Raw genomic sequence first — 17,964 nt, forward strand, 5'->3', positions numbered from 1 at the left:
ATTTGTATCCGCACACACACATACACACACAACCATTTTTTCTAAGGTATGCCAAAATGTTCAGAAACTCTGAAACGTAAAAATATGCAAAAAAATTTCATTTTCGGGTTTTTGCGATTACTATAACTTACCCTACAGAAATTCTAAATTTAAATTAAGTGAATTTTATAGATAGATAAAATCTACAACTTACCGATAGTTTACGGGAACACCCTTTAGGAACCACTAGTATATACACATTAGCACAACAAATGAAGTTACATAAACACCATACACCAAACACCAAACGATTTATAATTAATAAACTGAACTATTTGAACATTTTTGTTTAAAACTTTTTCACTCACACACACTTTTAGAAAAAAAAAGTTTTGGAAAATTTGGAAAATTCTACTAATTTTGTAAATAGATAAAATAAATAAATAAATTAAATATTACTTTATAAAATATTACATATATACTCTAAATATAGTTTATATATTGTTGATAATTTTATATTAATTATATGAACATTTTATTCAAAAGGGTTAATCCATAATAATACTTTGAAAGTTTGAAAATTGTAAAAAATGGCATATATATAATTGTTTTAAAACTTTTGTGTTTTATCTAATTTAAACAATAAATAAATAATGTGTATATGTGTATATATTTGCAAAAAATGATAAAATTTTGTTAAAAATAAGAAATTTGGAATGATTTCTACATATTTTTGTACAATTTACACCAAATCGTATGCAAATTTACTAAATTTTGCTATTTTATTATTTTAATATAGAAATAAATGTACTAAAATATATTTAAATATATAAATTAATGTGTATTTAATTATAAAAAATATTGTTTAAACAAATTATTTATATTACAACAATTAAAAACACGAATCGACGAAACAAAGTACAACACGTGCTTGTAATTGTTTAAAAATTAGAAAAAATATTAAAACATAATTTTCGCAAATTTAATATTTTACAAAATTAAAACAATATAGGATATAATTTGTTACTACTTGAAAAAATATGTAACAAAATTTGTTTAAAATATTCAATTTACAATACTAAGCACATACATAGAATTATGCAGTACTGAAACTAATATAAAATGATTAAAAATATAAATTTATATGAAAATGTTTGCAATTTTGTCGAATTTTCGAAAAAAAATCAATATATTAAATAATTAATAAATCAAATTAATATATCAAGTAAATGATATATCAATAATTTAAATATAAAAATATTGTTTGAACAAAATTATTTATATTGCTAATTATTAACCATTAAAAACACGAATCGATGAAACAAGTACACGTATTTGCAAATGTTTGAAAATAAGAAAAGATATTTATATGTAATTTTTCGCAAATTTAATATTTTTATAATTTAAAAAATATATATTTGTTGCTACTCAAAAGATTTTGGAACAATATTTGTTTAAAATAATTTACAAATTATGCACATGTATATACTAAAGGTATAGAAAGTTCGTAAATATAAATTTATACTAAAACGTTTGCAAATTTGCCAAATTTTCCACATTTCGTAATAAAATCCCGTCTAAAAAACCAAAACAAACACCAAAATGCACGTTAATTTTTGTCTTTCGGGTATTAAATTTGTTTGAATTTTAAATAATTTATAACAAATTATGATATTAAAAGCACTATTAAATACATATATTTAATATTATTAATATATTTACCGGTATTTCCATGGTTCCACGACGAAATTCGGATTTAGACTGAATTTAATATCAAATTACATAAGTTACGTAAACTACATGGGTCCTAAAGTACATTCGGGTATGCAATTTTGGGTTGTAAAAGATTTTACCAAAAAATGTTAAAAATTTAATATTTTGCAGATATATATTAAATTTTTGTTAAATAATATTTTATACATGTATTATAAAATTGTTGCAAAAATTAATGGCAAAATAGCAAACTTTGTAAAATGTATTATTGGTACGGAACCTTTTTGTGCTAGAAATAATGGTTCTAGCATACTGGTATATATGGAGAAAATTTAGATAATTAAGTTATCTATGAATTATCTGAAAACAGTATTTAGATAAATTCATTAGTTTACGAGTTGTTTGTAAAAATGTACAGAAATGTACCGCAATTGTCTTGCATAAATTATGTTATTGAGTTTGTATGAGTAAGAATTGGGGTACGGAACCTTTTTGTGCTAGAAATAAAAGAATTAGTTATAATTTTATAAAATATTATATATATATACATATATATTTAATATAGTTTATATATTGTTGATAATTTTATATTAATTATAAACTGTTTTATTCAAAAGAATGAATCCATAATCAATACTTTGAAAGTTTGAAAATTGTAAAAAATGGTTATATATATAATTTTTTAAAAACTTCTTATTTTATATAATTAAAACAATATATAAAAAATGTGAATATGTTGTTATTATACCAGCATACTGGTATATATGGAGAATATGTAGATAATTTGGTTATCTATAAATTATCTGAAGACAGTATTTAGATACATTCAATATTTTACTAGTTGTTTGTGAAAAAGTAAAAAAAAGTAACTATACTAATGTAATAAATATATGTATTGTACCATCTTGTTCCATCTGCTAATTAGTTAAACAATTAAATTAATTATATTTTTGTGCAAATTGATTTTTACTAATTAGTACCAAGCACTTTCTGATACAAGATTTTTTTTCTATATAGTTCCGTACATTTAATAACAAACCACAAATTTTATATTTTTTTACAAAAACTATTAAAAATTTCAAAAATTTAGTAATACTTAATTAATGCTAATATAGTGTTGAACATTTTGTTTAAATATTTGTTTATAAAAAAGGCTATTAAACCAACAAGTTTAAAATTTTTATATATTATATATTGATACTTGATTTATAATTATGCAAAATCAAGAAAAATTTCAATCAAAATTCTAATAATAATTGTGTTTTTTTAATTAAACAGATATTTTTTGCGTTTAAATAATATAGTATAGTACTTCGTTAAAAATAATAAATGAAAAAGCAGTACTTTGTTATTAAATAAAACAGCAAAAATTTGTTATTAACTGAAATAGTATGATACATAAATTTAAAAATAAATTAAAGCAAACAAAAAGCATTTGCAAACAAAATTCCAAAAATATAAAATCAAAACATTACTTAATAATATTAAAATTTTCTCTTATAAACAATAACAACATATATTTAATTTGTATATAAATAAATATCCTAAATTAATTTAATTAATATTTCAATCACCTTCACTTTATTTTAACCAACCAGGTGGTGGTTTCGGGAACGGAACCCACTCGTTGACCACCACTGGCGACCACGTCTTTTTCCAAACTGCAACATAATACCTGAAAGAAAAAAATAATTGAGATATCTTAAAATTATTAATTATAATTAATTAGATAAATTAATAAATAATTAATTTTATTATTTGTTTCTAAAATTGTGATTATTAATATATTTATTATTATTATTAAGATCAGGTTTGACGACGTATCAATAACGTAATACTGATGTAATATTTGTGAGAATTGTTTAGATTTTTGCCTTTACTACAGTTAATATTATTGTTTTTGTTATTATTATTATTACATTAAATATTTAAAAAATGTATTATATGGTAATTCGTTGAAGAGCTCTAAAATATTAAGTTTTCACAACGTAGTAATAACGTAACACTGAAGTAACATTTCTGAAAATTGTTTATATTGTTTTCATCATCACTGTTAGTATTATTATTATTATTATTATTTTGTTAGATACTTAAAAAAAGAACATAAATTTATATAGTAGGTTAAGATGTTCTACAAATTTAGTTTTTTCAACGTAATAATAACGTAACACTGAAGTAACATTTGTAAAAATTATTTATATTGATGTCTTCATTACTGTTAGTATTATTATTATTAGTATTAGTTAGTAGTATTATTATATAGTTAGCTAAGACGTTCTTGAAAATTAAGTTTTTCAACGTAATAATAACGTAACACTAAAGTAACATTTGTGAAAATTGTATATATTGTTGTCTTCTTAGTATTGTTATTACTATTATTATTAAAGAACAAAAATTTATATATAAAATAGTTAAGACGCCTCACAAGACTAGGTTTTCACAACGTAGTAATAACGTAACACTAAAGCATTAAATTTGTTTATATTTTTGTCTTCATTATTATTATTATTGAAAATTTATAGAATATGTAGAAGACGCTCCACAATGTTGGGTAATAACGTAACACTGAAGTATCTCAGAACGTAATTATAACGTAACACTAAAGAAACTTTTGCGCAAATGGTATATATTTTTTTATCATTGTTAGCATTACTGTTATTATTACTATTATTATTATTATTTTAATTATTAGATATTTAAAAAAAACAGGATTATATAGAAATTAGTTAAACCGCTCTGCAATATTAGGTTTTCACAAAGTAGCAATAACGTAACACTGATGTAACATTTGTGAGAATTGTTTAGATTTTTGCCTTTACTACAGTTAATATTATTGTTATTGTTATTATTATTATTATTATTATATTAAATATTTGAAAAAAAAGCAGAAGTATATAAAAATTAATTAAGATCAGGTTTAGAAACAAAAATAAATAGAAGTAAGTTAAGGTGTCAACACTAATAGGTTTTCACAACGTAAGACGTTACGTAAGCAATAACGTAACACTGATGTTTTTTTTGTTTTTTTTTTTCATAGCAAACTATACACTCAGCGCATAAATTTCAGAAAAATTGAAACGGCAAAAACTTTGTTAAAAGAAAATCCATATCTATTATCTATTATCTAAAAAACATACTTTCTAGCTTGCCAAGTTTTAACCCATCTCGGTTTGTATGTTATCTTCTTCTGCCAGATACCACCACTGTTCTCAGAGACACCACCGGCGTTTATGTGAACTACACTAAAAATATAGATAAATATTAACAAAACTGTATCTTCTAAAGCATTTTATGAGTATACCGAGTGGTTGTAGAGTATTGTGTTAGTAGACAATGTTTTAGATTTTTAAATTTTGCACAAATTTGCCGAATACATCATTTATATTAATCGAATGGTTTGGAAGTTACAAGGGTTAAAATAGATAATTGCACCAAAAAATTGCGTTAGTATGTTTTCAAATGCAATTTTAAAGTATGACGAGTTGCTGTAGGGTGTTGTAATATTAGAGCTATTTGTAGATAATTTAATTGAAAAGTATTTTAAGTGAAAAATGTAAATATTTTTGACATGGGCAAAAAAAAACATGGACTTCTATAATATAGAAATGAATCGCAAAATGTGTTGGCAAGCGCATAACTCAACAACGCCTAGACCAATTTCGCCAATTTTTTTTTTAAAATGTTCATTGAAGTCCAAGGATGGTTCTTACGGCCCTTTTTCTTTTTCACATACAAACGTTAGTATTTTCATATTTTTGCCATCGGATACGGAATTTACTCGAGTCAATGGAGCGTTTGAGTATGAATTTTTTTTACTGTGCTCTAATTTGTATGAAATTTTGAAATAAATGCATGAAAGACTTACCTAGAGTTTGCAAATGACATCGAGATGGCTGCTAAGATAACAAACAGCAAAGATAACTATAAATGATAAATCATTAATAAATGTATATATATATATATATATATATATATATATACAATATTAAATTATTTAACCTAAAATCTTAAACTTAATGGCAATATTAGACCTAAAAAAATCATTTGTAAAGAAAATTAAATTTAAACTACATGTTTAAAAATTATTCAAAATTAAAATAGAAATATCTAAATATTGCAATTCAAATATAAATAATAATTAATAAATATGAAAGTAATCATTATTAATTAATAATATATTAATAAATTAATTATATACATTAATTTTTAAAAATATATATAATTTTTTTAACTACTATATAAAGCAGTTGAAAAAAATTAATTAAAGATTTTAAATTTAATAAACTAAATTAATTGAAAATAATTATAACTTATATGCAAAATATACATACCTTTATAAAATCCATATTGAATATTTATTTATATATATTTGTTTATATTATATTATTATTATTATTATTAATAATAAATAAACATTATTTATATATCACAAAGCTTATAAAAAATCTTGTACTATTTTTTGTTTAATTTATATAATTAGGCCTAAAAGTTACTGCATATTAGAAATATTAAAAGTGATATTCATATTTATTATAATATATTATTTTTTGCAAATATTAATTTGTTTATATATATAATTATAAACAATACTACATGTGCAATCTCAAGTTGAAATTAACGATTGTGAGTTTTTGCACAAAGCTTTTATATATATAATCACATTTATACATATATAAAATTATACATGTATACATGTATATGTATATATATATATATATATATATAAATTTATATATACAAAAGGTCATTACCGATTCGCATCGCATTGAAAATTAAAATTCAAACCGTAACCTTAAAGAAAGTGTTCAAGTTTCGATTTCAATAATTTCAATTCAAAAAGCGTTTTATTTCCTTAATTTTGTCTTTTATAGAAAGCTAAACGATATATAAAAATTTAAACAGAGTAATTAAACTAGGTGTAAGTGAGAATTTACCTTCAGGCAAATTGCATGCACTTCACGATACGAGTAAATCGATTAAATTAATAATTTAACCGCGATAGTTTGATATAAATTAAAAATTGTCATTTAAATCACATTCTACTCATCAGGACCTTTCAAACGATACCCCACAAGCAATACAAGATATTTTTTAAGTAAAACTTCTTTAGGCTCAACAAAAAACTTGTATAACCGAGATAATATTATAGCAAATTAAAATTTGTCATATAAATTACATTCTACTCGTCGAGATCTTTCAAACGATACCCCACAAGCAATAAAAAATATAACTTAACATTTTTTAAGTAAAACTTCTTTAGACTCAACTCAAACAAAAAACCGCTTAAATTTAAAACAGGTTAAAATTCATCACATAAATCACATTTTACTCGTCAAGACCTTTCAAACGATACCTCACAAGCAATATAACTTAACATTTTTGAAGTAAAACTTCTTTAGGCTCGACTAGAAAATTCAAAAAGCGCAATACTTTAAAACAAATTGAAATTTGTCGTATAAATCATATTCTACTCGACGAGACCTTTCAAACGATACCCCACAAGCAATACAAAATGCAACTTAACATTTTTGAAGTAAAACTTCTTTAGACTCAACTAGAAAATTGAACAATCGCGATAATTCAAAACAAATTAAAATTTGTCACATAAATCATATTCTACTCAACCAGACCTTTCAAACGATACCCCACAGCAATAAAAAATACAACTTAACATTTTTGTAGTGAAACTTCTTTAGGCTCAACTTGAAAATTGAATAACCTCGTAGATTAAATTAAATTAAAATTTTTCATACAAATCACATTCTACTTGTCAAGACCTTTCAAAGGATAACCCATAAGCAATACAAGACATTACTTAACATTTTTGAAGTAAAACTTTTTTAAGCTCAACCAGAAAATTGAATAAGCGTGATAATTTAAAACAAATTGAAATTTTTCGTAAAAATCACATTCTACTCGTTCAGATCGCTCAAACGATACCCCACAAGCAATAAAAATTACATCTTAACATTTGTGAAGTAAAACTTCTTTAGGCTCAACTCGATTAAAAAATCGCAATAATTTAAAACAAATTAAAATTCATCACATTCTACTCACAGATCTTTGAAACAAAACCCCATAAACAATAAAAAATGCAACTTAACATTTTTGAAGTAGAACTTCATTAGGCTCAACAAGAAAATTGAAATACCGTCGATAAAAACTCAAACTTTGATAACTTTCCCCAATTTAAACATCAAACGATTTAGAATGACTTAGAAAACATGGTTGGCTGTTGGAATTTTCTGAAAAAAAAAAAAAAAATATTATTATTATTATAAACATGAACTAAATTTCTTAGGCAAAACTTGATATATTACTTTCTCGAGTATTTCATATACATATACACAAAAGCATTTAATTATTTATATATATATATATATATATATATAATAGTTTTATCTACACATTTACAATATTACATCTAAGTTCAGTCACATATATAATAACAAATTATATTTAACATTTATACATTTTTACAATTTAAATAAAACAGGTCATGAGAAGGCTCTACGTTTGTTTATAAATCTATTAAACAAATTAAACAACAACGATAACAATTTTTTTTTTCAAAAATCTAATATCCAAGAACACATTTTGGAAAAAATATACAGATAAATTTAAAAGAATCACTGCTCGATATGATTATATGGAAAGGGGTGCCTCAAAGTTGCTTACAAAGACCAAACCATTTTATTTTTCAAAAAATCAAACATCCAAAAACGCAGTATGAAAATAAAAATAAAAGAGAATATGCAAATACAAAAATAGAAAGATTTCTCGATATGAATATATGAAAAGAGGTGTCTCAAGGTAGCTTGCTAAGACCTATTTCAATAATTATATAGAATCGTTACATTAAAGTTACTATCGGGGTACAAATAGTTACATCAAATATAAATAAATGTGGAAAGGCAAAAACATGATGGATCTACGTTTATATTTTATATAAACTGGTACACCTCAAAGCTATCAGCTAGGCCCCATTTTCAAAATAAATCATACTATCTTTGTGCATTAGAAAAAAATCAATCTAAACCTTCTATAAAAAGATAAACAATATAGTTTTATTTAGTTAGGCCTCATTTTCAAAATATATTCCGTAATCTTTGTCAAACCAAATTCGTTTACAAAAAATCAAACAAATTTAATAATTTCAATTTAGTAATTTAGTACGAGATTATATTAACCCTGGTGTACCTCAAGGTAACTAATAAGGCCTTATATGAATTTTCGTTTATCAAAACATAAAAAAATATCCACAGCTTGAATATTAGTCACTGCTTGAACTAGAATTAACAAGTATACTTGATTATAAATGATAAACTTTAATTATTTTGAAGCATTTCATATAAACTAGTATACCTCAAGGTTATTAGCTAGGCCCCATTTTGAAATAAGCGGTTTTATTTTCTAACAAATTGTACAAAAAGTCAATCCAAGTATTTAAAAAATAAATTTAATAATTTGATTAATTTAAATTAATTTTAGGCCTCAGTAGTACGAGATTATATAAATACTGGTAAACCAGGAGGAACGTTATAAGGCCCAAATAATTCTAGAAATTTAAAAACATTTAAAAAGCTGGAAAAGTCTCAATTGTTTAAGAAAAAATTATCCATAGCTTCAATTATAATAAACAAGCACATTTGTCTTGGAATAATGAACTTACTTCATTTTAAAACTGTTGTATAAACAGGTGTACCTCAAAGATACCATTTAGGCCCCATTTTCAAAATATATTCTTATAAAAAAAATATTTATTAAAGTGAACCCAACTATTTAAAAATGAATTTACTAATACAATTCATTTAAATTAATATTAGGTCTTAGTAGTACGAGATGATATAGATACTAGTGTGTACCTAAGGCAAGTTTTAGGGCCCTAAATAATACAAAAATTCTAAAAATCTATATCAATTTTAGATTAAGAGGCAATCTTTGATCCTCTGAATTTAAAGCTCAAATTATCTTAAACGAGTTCATTTGTTTCAAGATAGTAAACATATATAAATATTCATATATACATAAATAACATCCGAAGAGTAGACAACTCCAATAAATTATTTTACCACTAAAGATATGCATAAACGACAACTACAACTAATCATAATATAAACAAATACAAAAGTCTTTTAACATTTATATATAAATTTAATTATTTAAACTAATTGGCAAGATTTTGACTAAATTCATTACAACTAACCGATATTGCAATTCAAGATATGTATTCGAGTTGAATAGACCAAAAAAATAGGCTGATGACAATAAAATTTTACTCAACGACATCAAATTAGCAGGCAAGACATCATTGTTCTCCACACCGTAATTTTCATTAAGTTTTCAATTTGTTTTGTCAGTTTTTCTCTCCAATGATTACAATCACTAGCACTAGGGCATTTGAATCTGTATGCCTTACCTTCTATCCTGTTTACCAACTCAAAGGCCAAGTCTTCTGAAGAGTCATCACGGTTTGAAGACTGGTCTTGGATTTCATTCACGGTCCAGCCGAGTAATAAAGTAGATTTTTGCGGATCTCTCTTGAAATCAGGACGATCATTCCTGAGATAAAAAATCAAATTTTAGGTTCCAGGACTTGTTTTAGATACCATTTATTTATTTACCCCTTTGAATGATTGGCAGCATAATAGTGCAAAGAATCTGTTGACAACTTGCATCCAAAATCTTTGCCACTGCGTCACCAATGGTGTCTTTCTGTGCTCCCTTAGTACCGTTTTTCTCCGCACAAACCTTCGTGGATCGCTGTGATGTCGCTGTGTTCTCGATATGTGTTTGAGTCTTTGCTAGAGATGATGATGTTAGTCCTGATGAGCCCTTTTAGATAAAAATATATATAAATAAGTTTTAATTAACTGCCCTGTGGAGTAAGTTATGGAAATTGCAAAAAAATGCCATTTGGTGGTCAAAAATTATCAATACAGATCAGTATCAGAAGTAAAATTATTGGTGACAGGTAAATAGGTAAATAAGTAGAAAAGGAGAAGAGCAGATGGCAACAAGTTAGCAGGAAGAAGTAGGAAAAAATACTAGTAAACAGATGAATGGATAGACAGGTAAAGCTGTGTGTGTAAGTTATGGAAACTGCAAAAAACGCCATTTCGTGGTCAAAATTATCAATACAGATCAGTATCAGAAGTAGAATTATTGGTGACAGGTAAATAGGTAAATAAGTAGAAAAGGAGAAGAGCAGATGGCAAACAAGTTAGCAAGTGAAGATGTAGGAAAAAGACTAGTAAACAGATGGATGTGTAGACAAGGTAAACAAGTGAAAAAGTAAAAAAGTAGGAATGTAAACAGGCAGACTACTATTGGTGAATAATTGGTAAATACATCCAGCATTTACAAATCTTGTTAAAATGGCACATTTCACTAAACTTTTACCAATTTATTACTTACCAATATTTTCCATTAACATTCCCAGGAGTAAAATTCCTCCCAAGGCTCTCACACATCCTAGACTGCATTTCAGGCTTCTTGGAATCTTCCAACAAAGAATCATCCAGCAGATGTCTTGAATTATACTGCTCAATAGCTTCCACAGAAGCATTTGTACTTTCGGTTGATCCATTCGGATTCAGAGAAGGTTGATTCGTTTTGTAGAAAATACTAAATCATCCAACAAAATTAGTTGCAATCTACTAACAGAAAATTGTTTTTTACTCACTTTGTCCTAAACTTCTACATTTCTGTGTCCTGGTATAAATTTGGCAACAGGATTTGAGATTCTTAAACTGCCAGAAGTGGTGGTACTTGTTGGATTGTTGGAGTTGTTTGTGTTGGTTTTGTTTTTGCTTTTGCTGGTGAGAGATTCAATGATGCCATGTTTCTTGTTTGTTCTAAATAGAAATAATAAATAATTAAAAAAACCTTAATATTTATTTTTATTTAAATTTCTTTTACCTTGTATCATGTTATTGGATAGTTGACTAGATTTTTGAAGATCACCATTGGCATCAATGTTAGAATCAGTAGATTCCGCATTTTTCTTATTCTGTTGCATTGTACTGGTTGCAGGTGGCTCTAATTTTAAAGATAATCTGGACAAGGTAAAGGTTTCATTACAATAACAATTGTAAGTGTAATAAATATGTATGTTTATTATTTACTTGTACTGGTCGTCTTCCAAAAACCTCTGCAACTCCTCAATATACTTCACTCTTTCCAAATATTTCTGGACAGCCTGATCAACTTTCAATTCATCATATCTTGATTGTTGATACAGTGCAATGACTCTTAAGATGTTGTCCATTTTTCTGGACCTTTGACTTGCAGGCTGTGACATGTCAATGTAGACAAAGTCTGTTAGAAATAAACCTAAAAAATAGGGTAAATCATGTGTAAATTCTACTAACAAAATTCTTTCTAAATAATTCCTCTTCTTACCCAAGTATGGTATACAAGGTAACCGCAGACTGTCCTGGTACTCCCTCAACACTTTCCAGTTCTCCTTTTCACTAAACACACTGGCCAGTTTCTCAAAGGTCAATTTATCTTTTTTCTGAACCAAATTCCAGGATTTATCCAGCCTGTGTATACTTGCACTTTGCAAACCAGAAATAACTGCAAAAAGTGCATGAAGATTATTCAAAGAGTGCAGATGACGAGCTATTTTTACAAAGTGAGATATGTGTTCGGAACGTTTTTTGGGAGTTGGACCTGCCAGAACCTGAAATAAAAGGTAATATTAGACAAAGTATGTTTTTGAATGTGATTTAAACCTTTTACCTCAGAAACTGTCCAAAAACTGACATTATTGAACCGTCTGGTGAATGCCACAACATTAGGAGCCACATTTAGTTTATTTCTGCTATTCCATGCACAACTTGTTAGTTCTTCAGCTTGGATAGCAGTAAATGATGGAAGATCCAACAAAGTTATTTGTTCTGAAACATAATGTTTGGTTAACCAACATTATTTATTACATTTACAGAAATTTTGTTAAACCTGCAAAAGTTTGTGGAGCAACTTCCAAAAATTCAATTACTCTATTTTCCTGAACATCACCTCCGGCTTTTCCATCACTGCTGGTTCCATTGCTCAAAGAAGTCTTTCTAGAATGAGTTTTTGAATCATCATAGTCTTTTAGGTTGCACTTTTTGTATCTTAAATCAGTCTTTAAAAACGTTGACTTCAAATCCAATTTGGTGCTAATTTTGATTCGTTTTGGTTACATTTTTAGGTATTTTGGATTGTTCCACTTTTGCATCACTTTTAGGCTTTGAAATTTTAGAATTTGACTTAGAATCAGCTGAAGGTTTGGGGATTTTTACATCACTCCTAGCCGCATGTTGAGAAGATCCAACCTTGTTGTTGAAACTAGAACGTAAAGACTTTTGAGGATCAGTCTTGGAATCGACGCAGGTTGTTTTGGAATTTTTAGTGTAACGTCCTGAGTTTTTACCACTAGGTGGCCTTTTGGTTTCTGCCAGTTTGTTGTTTTTGGACAACTTACGTGGTGACTTCAAATTCTTCAAATCTATATTGTCATTGTCAAGTTTTTGGTCAGATAACAAAGGCGTTTCGAAATCGTCCGATGAACTACTTTGGTCTTTAAGGATCTTTGATGAAAACACTGGATCAGGCTCAAAGTTTTGTTGAGGCATCCTGTAAAGATCACTGGGATACCCAAAATTGGTTTTGGCCAAAAAGTCTTTACGATGACGCGTAGATCCATCATGGTCCTTTGCACAATTTTTAATAGCAAATAAATCCTGAACGTTTTGTGAATGCTCCTTCAGCGTTTCCGCTTCAATTGACAACAAAGCCTCACAATCTTGTTCCGAGCCATCTAAAGACTTACGCCCATGATCCTTAGTCTTGCTCCTGCGTCTATCCTTCAACGGCGACTTCACCAACTCCTTGCTCCTCGATCTATCCGGATTCTTCAACGACAAAAAAGCTTGTTCCAAAGTTTTCAGTGGCGACTTGGACAAGTCCTTATTTTTAGACACTGGAATCTTAGTGGAAAACAAGGAATCGATATCTGGTTCAATCGTCTGGGGATCGTATTGGAGGTGTAGGAGACTCGCATTTGCTGGAAGACTATTGGATTTTATGCCGTTTGTAATGACGGAGGAGTTGGCTCTGAAAAAAATATGAATGTTGACAAAACTGGAGAAGATTTTTGAAGACAAGCAGGTGAGTCTTACCCGTAATTGACGTAGCCACGAGAACCGCTTGCATTCGGGACTGAGTATTTTTTGTGCTGGGAACCGCTCGCCATTTCCAGAAAATATCCAAATGATATGTTGTAACCTTGAAAAGGAATAATATATAAATGAATATATAATAGCATACCGTTTTGTTTGCTCTTCACATATCATCTAGACATATATCAACTAAATTTAATTTGTTTTCGCGTCTGTGAAAACTTAAGTTGCGAATAAAAGAAATAAAGATTCAACTTGTTTACATGAAAAGAACTTAGAGCGAGCTTTTGAGCTTTTGAACTTCTTTCCGAAAGTTTTTCAAAGACTTTTAGAAACATTTAGGAAGAATTCACTTAACATTTACAGACGCACATACGCATACACATAATATAATATATATATATATATAAATATATATATATATACATATATACTAGATGACCGACAGATGTCCTATATCCAAGCCTACAATTTTTTTAATATCCTATACTAATATTTAACGTTTACCTAAAAATAATTATCATTGTAATTTAAATTACTATTCATACCAAAATAATTGCTCCAATAATGTAGCCTATAATTTTTATAATCTTTAACTGGTTTTTAGCAATTTTAATATCTAAATTACATCTTACTTAGAAATAATTTAATATACATTATCACCAGGGACACTTCTGGGGTCTTTTGCATTAACATGCCATTTTTTTATTAGTGCCCCTCCACCTATTATTTTACCAGTTTTAAAAGTTTATTATTAACATTATTATCATTAATGAATGCTTTTGAAACATTCTCTTTATTTATTTTGGGCATTTTATGCGATTTATTTGGGAGGTAGACATTTCATTTTTCTTATTCATAATCATGAATTTATTATACATATTCTAATATTGTCTAGGCTCATAAGTAAATTGGAATTTTTGGCAGATGACAGTTTTCATTTGTTTTCAATATCAAACGATGCCTCAAATATTTTCAATATCAAGCAATGGCACGTAGTTTTTTAGCATTTTTTTTTCTATTTATTTCTACAATATTACAATATTTTAATAATCACGTACATCCTAAAACATTTCCTTAATAAACTTCAGAAAGATTTATCAAAATTCGAATAATCGTTTAGGAGGATATTTAAATACATCATTACAGAAGAATTTTATATATAAGATATATACGAGTTGGCGTTGGTTTTAAGAGGAAACGAAACCAATAGCAACGTAATATAGTAATCACAATATTTGTAACCAATCATATTTTTTGCAATTTTCTACTATTATATTTTTTAAAAATAGTGGAAAAAATTCACTAAATTGGTGACACTTCGGGGTTCACTAATTTGGTTCGAACACGCAATCACGTCTGGGTCACCAATTCAGTAAATTTATTTTTTTATGAAGATGTATAAAATCCAAAAAAAAAAATGATTGGTTACAAATGTCGAGTTGTCATGACTCTACTCTATTGTTTTCCTCATTTTTCGTCAACTCGCGTTGCTACATATATAGAGTCCATGTCTCTGATCCGCTCAGATGTTGTATTATATAAATCTCGTTATTATTGTCCTTTCTGGCCCCCAAGTATTCCTTGTCCTCAAGGTTTGGGAGGGAAGAAAAGGTAGGGGTACTCCCCTGACAATAAAATGGAGGAAAACGACCGGCATAGGGTTTTTCATCTCGTCAAACAATGGGGTCGTAAACGAGGTCGCCCTTGCAATGACCTTGACCCCATAACACTATGGAAGCATTCACTTGAATTCGCAAACACATACTATGAAATGTATTGAGAAGTGGAAAAAATAATTGTTTTAGACATTTTAAAATATATATACAAGTTAAAGTAAATTTATATGTATATATATATATATATATATATATATATATATATATATATGTTTATACACTTATGTGCTTTAGACACAATTGCACTTACATACACTTAAATGCACTTACTCACACTTGTACACATTTTATTGATATTTATTGATAGAAACAAGGTGACAGTATGGACCTTAAAAATGAGAAAAAAGGATCTCACTTTGTTTGTTTGAAAATTATGAGCTTTTAAGTGCAACCTACAGATTTGGTGAAATTATGAGCTTTTAAGTGCAACCTATAGCTTTTGTAAAATTATGACCATTATTCGTTTTTTGTAGTTTACTTTAATTATTTTGTAAAATACTTTGGAACCATAACCGTGAATAAATTTGTAGCACCACAGTAAAAAAATAATAACACAATTGCTCCAAGTTTTCAAGAATTAAGACTTTTTATTCAACTATTATATTAACAAAAATGTACTGAAGTATGGTGGCCCATTTCATCAAAAGTTGGAGCACTTTAATCAGGTTTGTAAAATAGTAAAATACTCAATAAATTTATTATTGAAAAATTTTAAGTACAACAATAAAAACCTAATTTTTTTCAGTATAGTTAAGGAAAATACTATCACCCAGTTTCGGTTAGACATTAAGTGTACATAAAAATACTATACTTACCATTTCTAATTTAAAAATTGGTCCTTTCTATACTACAATATAAAAAATTGACTTCTGCAAACATCAAGCATTTTCCACGTCAAAATTTCTGACTCAGTTTCTCAACATTGTTCTGAAAAAAAAAACAGAAATATAAATATAAAAATATATAAGTACATATAAAAAATAGTGCCAATAGTGGTATAAGTGTTATATTCATTCAGGTGTGTAAAATATTTGTAAAGACATATAAAATATATCATATTTACATATAAAAAATAGTGCCAATAGTTGTATAAGTGTAAAGACATATAAAATTTCAGTTTCACCACCAGATGGTTTCATTTATGTAACATTTCGTTTGGTGATTAAAAGATAAAGAAAAAAATTGCCTGCTGTTGAAATTGAATACAAATTTACACAATACATGTGATTGATTTGATGGTTTCCAATTGAAATGTTAGGAAACGAATAACTTATTTTTTTTACTTTTTTTGCAATTTCACAGTGAACACAATGCCGGCTTGTCACATAAAATTAACTGAGCAGAGAATAATGAGTAGCAGTCAAACAAAAAATATTAGTTTGTAGTACATGTTAAGTATCAGAGATGACGCTGTATGTGAAAAAAAGTGTTTTCCGCTTTTCTGTTGAAATCTTTCTTCAATTTTCTTTGCTATAAACCTCGCGGAGTCCGAGACCTTTCCAAGGAATGCAAAATCGTCGAAATCGGTTCGTGCGTTCTGGAGTTATATCGAAGGAAGGAAAACCCGACTTATTTTTATAGAATAGAATATCATATTTTATATATAAAAAATAGTGCCAATAGTTGTATAAGTGTTAAATTCATTTAGAAGTGTGAAATATTTGTAAAGACATATGAAATGTATCAAAAAATAGATCAAACTAGTGGTGCATGGCATCATGCCTTAAGGCAAATTGCTGGAACTTCCCGTACCGTGATGAAATATTCGATGCATATTAAATGTTTTCAAATAGATTATTATAAATACTGTAACTTTCTTTATTTTAATTTTTATAGACAAAATATAAGATATAAAAATTGGAAAACTACTTTGATACGACAGAGTTAGAATGAAGGATCTTATCTCATATTTCTAACATAAGTATGAATTGCAAATATAAATTATTTATTTCAAGTATATAAGTGAGCTTTAGAATTTAATCAAAAATTAAAATTAAAATCCCAATTTCGATATATTAAACTTTTTTTTAATAAAAGTTTTTTTTTGAAATTTTGACATTAGTAAAAATCATGTTCGATATTTTAAACATAATAATTTTAGATTTTTTTTAAATTTTGAAAATTAAAGATTTTTTCAACCATTTTTCAAAGTTAAAAATTTATATAGGAAAATACATATTTTAGGGCATTTAAATTTATTTCTTTACAAATAGTGGAAGACACTGGTATCAACATTTTGCACCTACAAACGAATAACATTATACTTAAAAGAAACGATTTTCTGAAACTGCAATAACACACTCACCACTTTTTGCTCTCAATCATTACAATAACTGAACTACATTTTTTTAAATTTTTAACATTACAAAATAATACTAACTTAAATTTTTATTACTATTATTAATTTATTATTATTATTAATT

General features: G+C 26.9%; 2 protein-coding genes across 3 annotated transcripts in view; one reads left to right on the forward strand and one right to left on the reverse strand.

The window, feature by feature from the left end:
- Positions 1-17,964, forward strand: part of LOC113364070 (ras-specific guanine nucleotide-releasing factor RalGPS1-like) — a 120,851-nt gene that overhangs the window by 51,307 nt on the left and 51,580 nt on the right. The gene's annotated exons all lie outside the window — the stretch shown is intronic.
- On the reverse strand, positions 11,404-16,468 carry LOC113363068 (ras guanine nucleotide exchange factor M-like; the record flags this gene model as incomplete). The annotated part of the gene is given in 9 exon segments (XM_026605556.1): positions 11,404-11,549; positions 11,614-11,750; positions 11,820-12,027; positions 12,097-12,379; positions 12,439-12,596; positions 12,658-12,860; positions 12,952-13,797; positions 13,863-13,968; positions 16,357-16,468. Coding segments are annotated over 8 exon segments (2,019 nt in total). The 3' UTR covers positions 11,404-11,439.

This window comes from Ctenocephalides felis, unplaced genomic scaffold (assembly GCF_003426905.1).
Source record: "Ctenocephalides felis isolate EL2017-DRISC unplaced genomic scaffold, ASM342690v1 CF-g0.4_SCAFFOLD_00845, whole genome shotgun sequence".
In the NCBI taxonomy this organism is placed as follows: domain Eukaryota; kingdom Metazoa; phylum Arthropoda; class Insecta; order Siphonaptera; family Pulicidae; genus Ctenocephalides; species Ctenocephalides felis.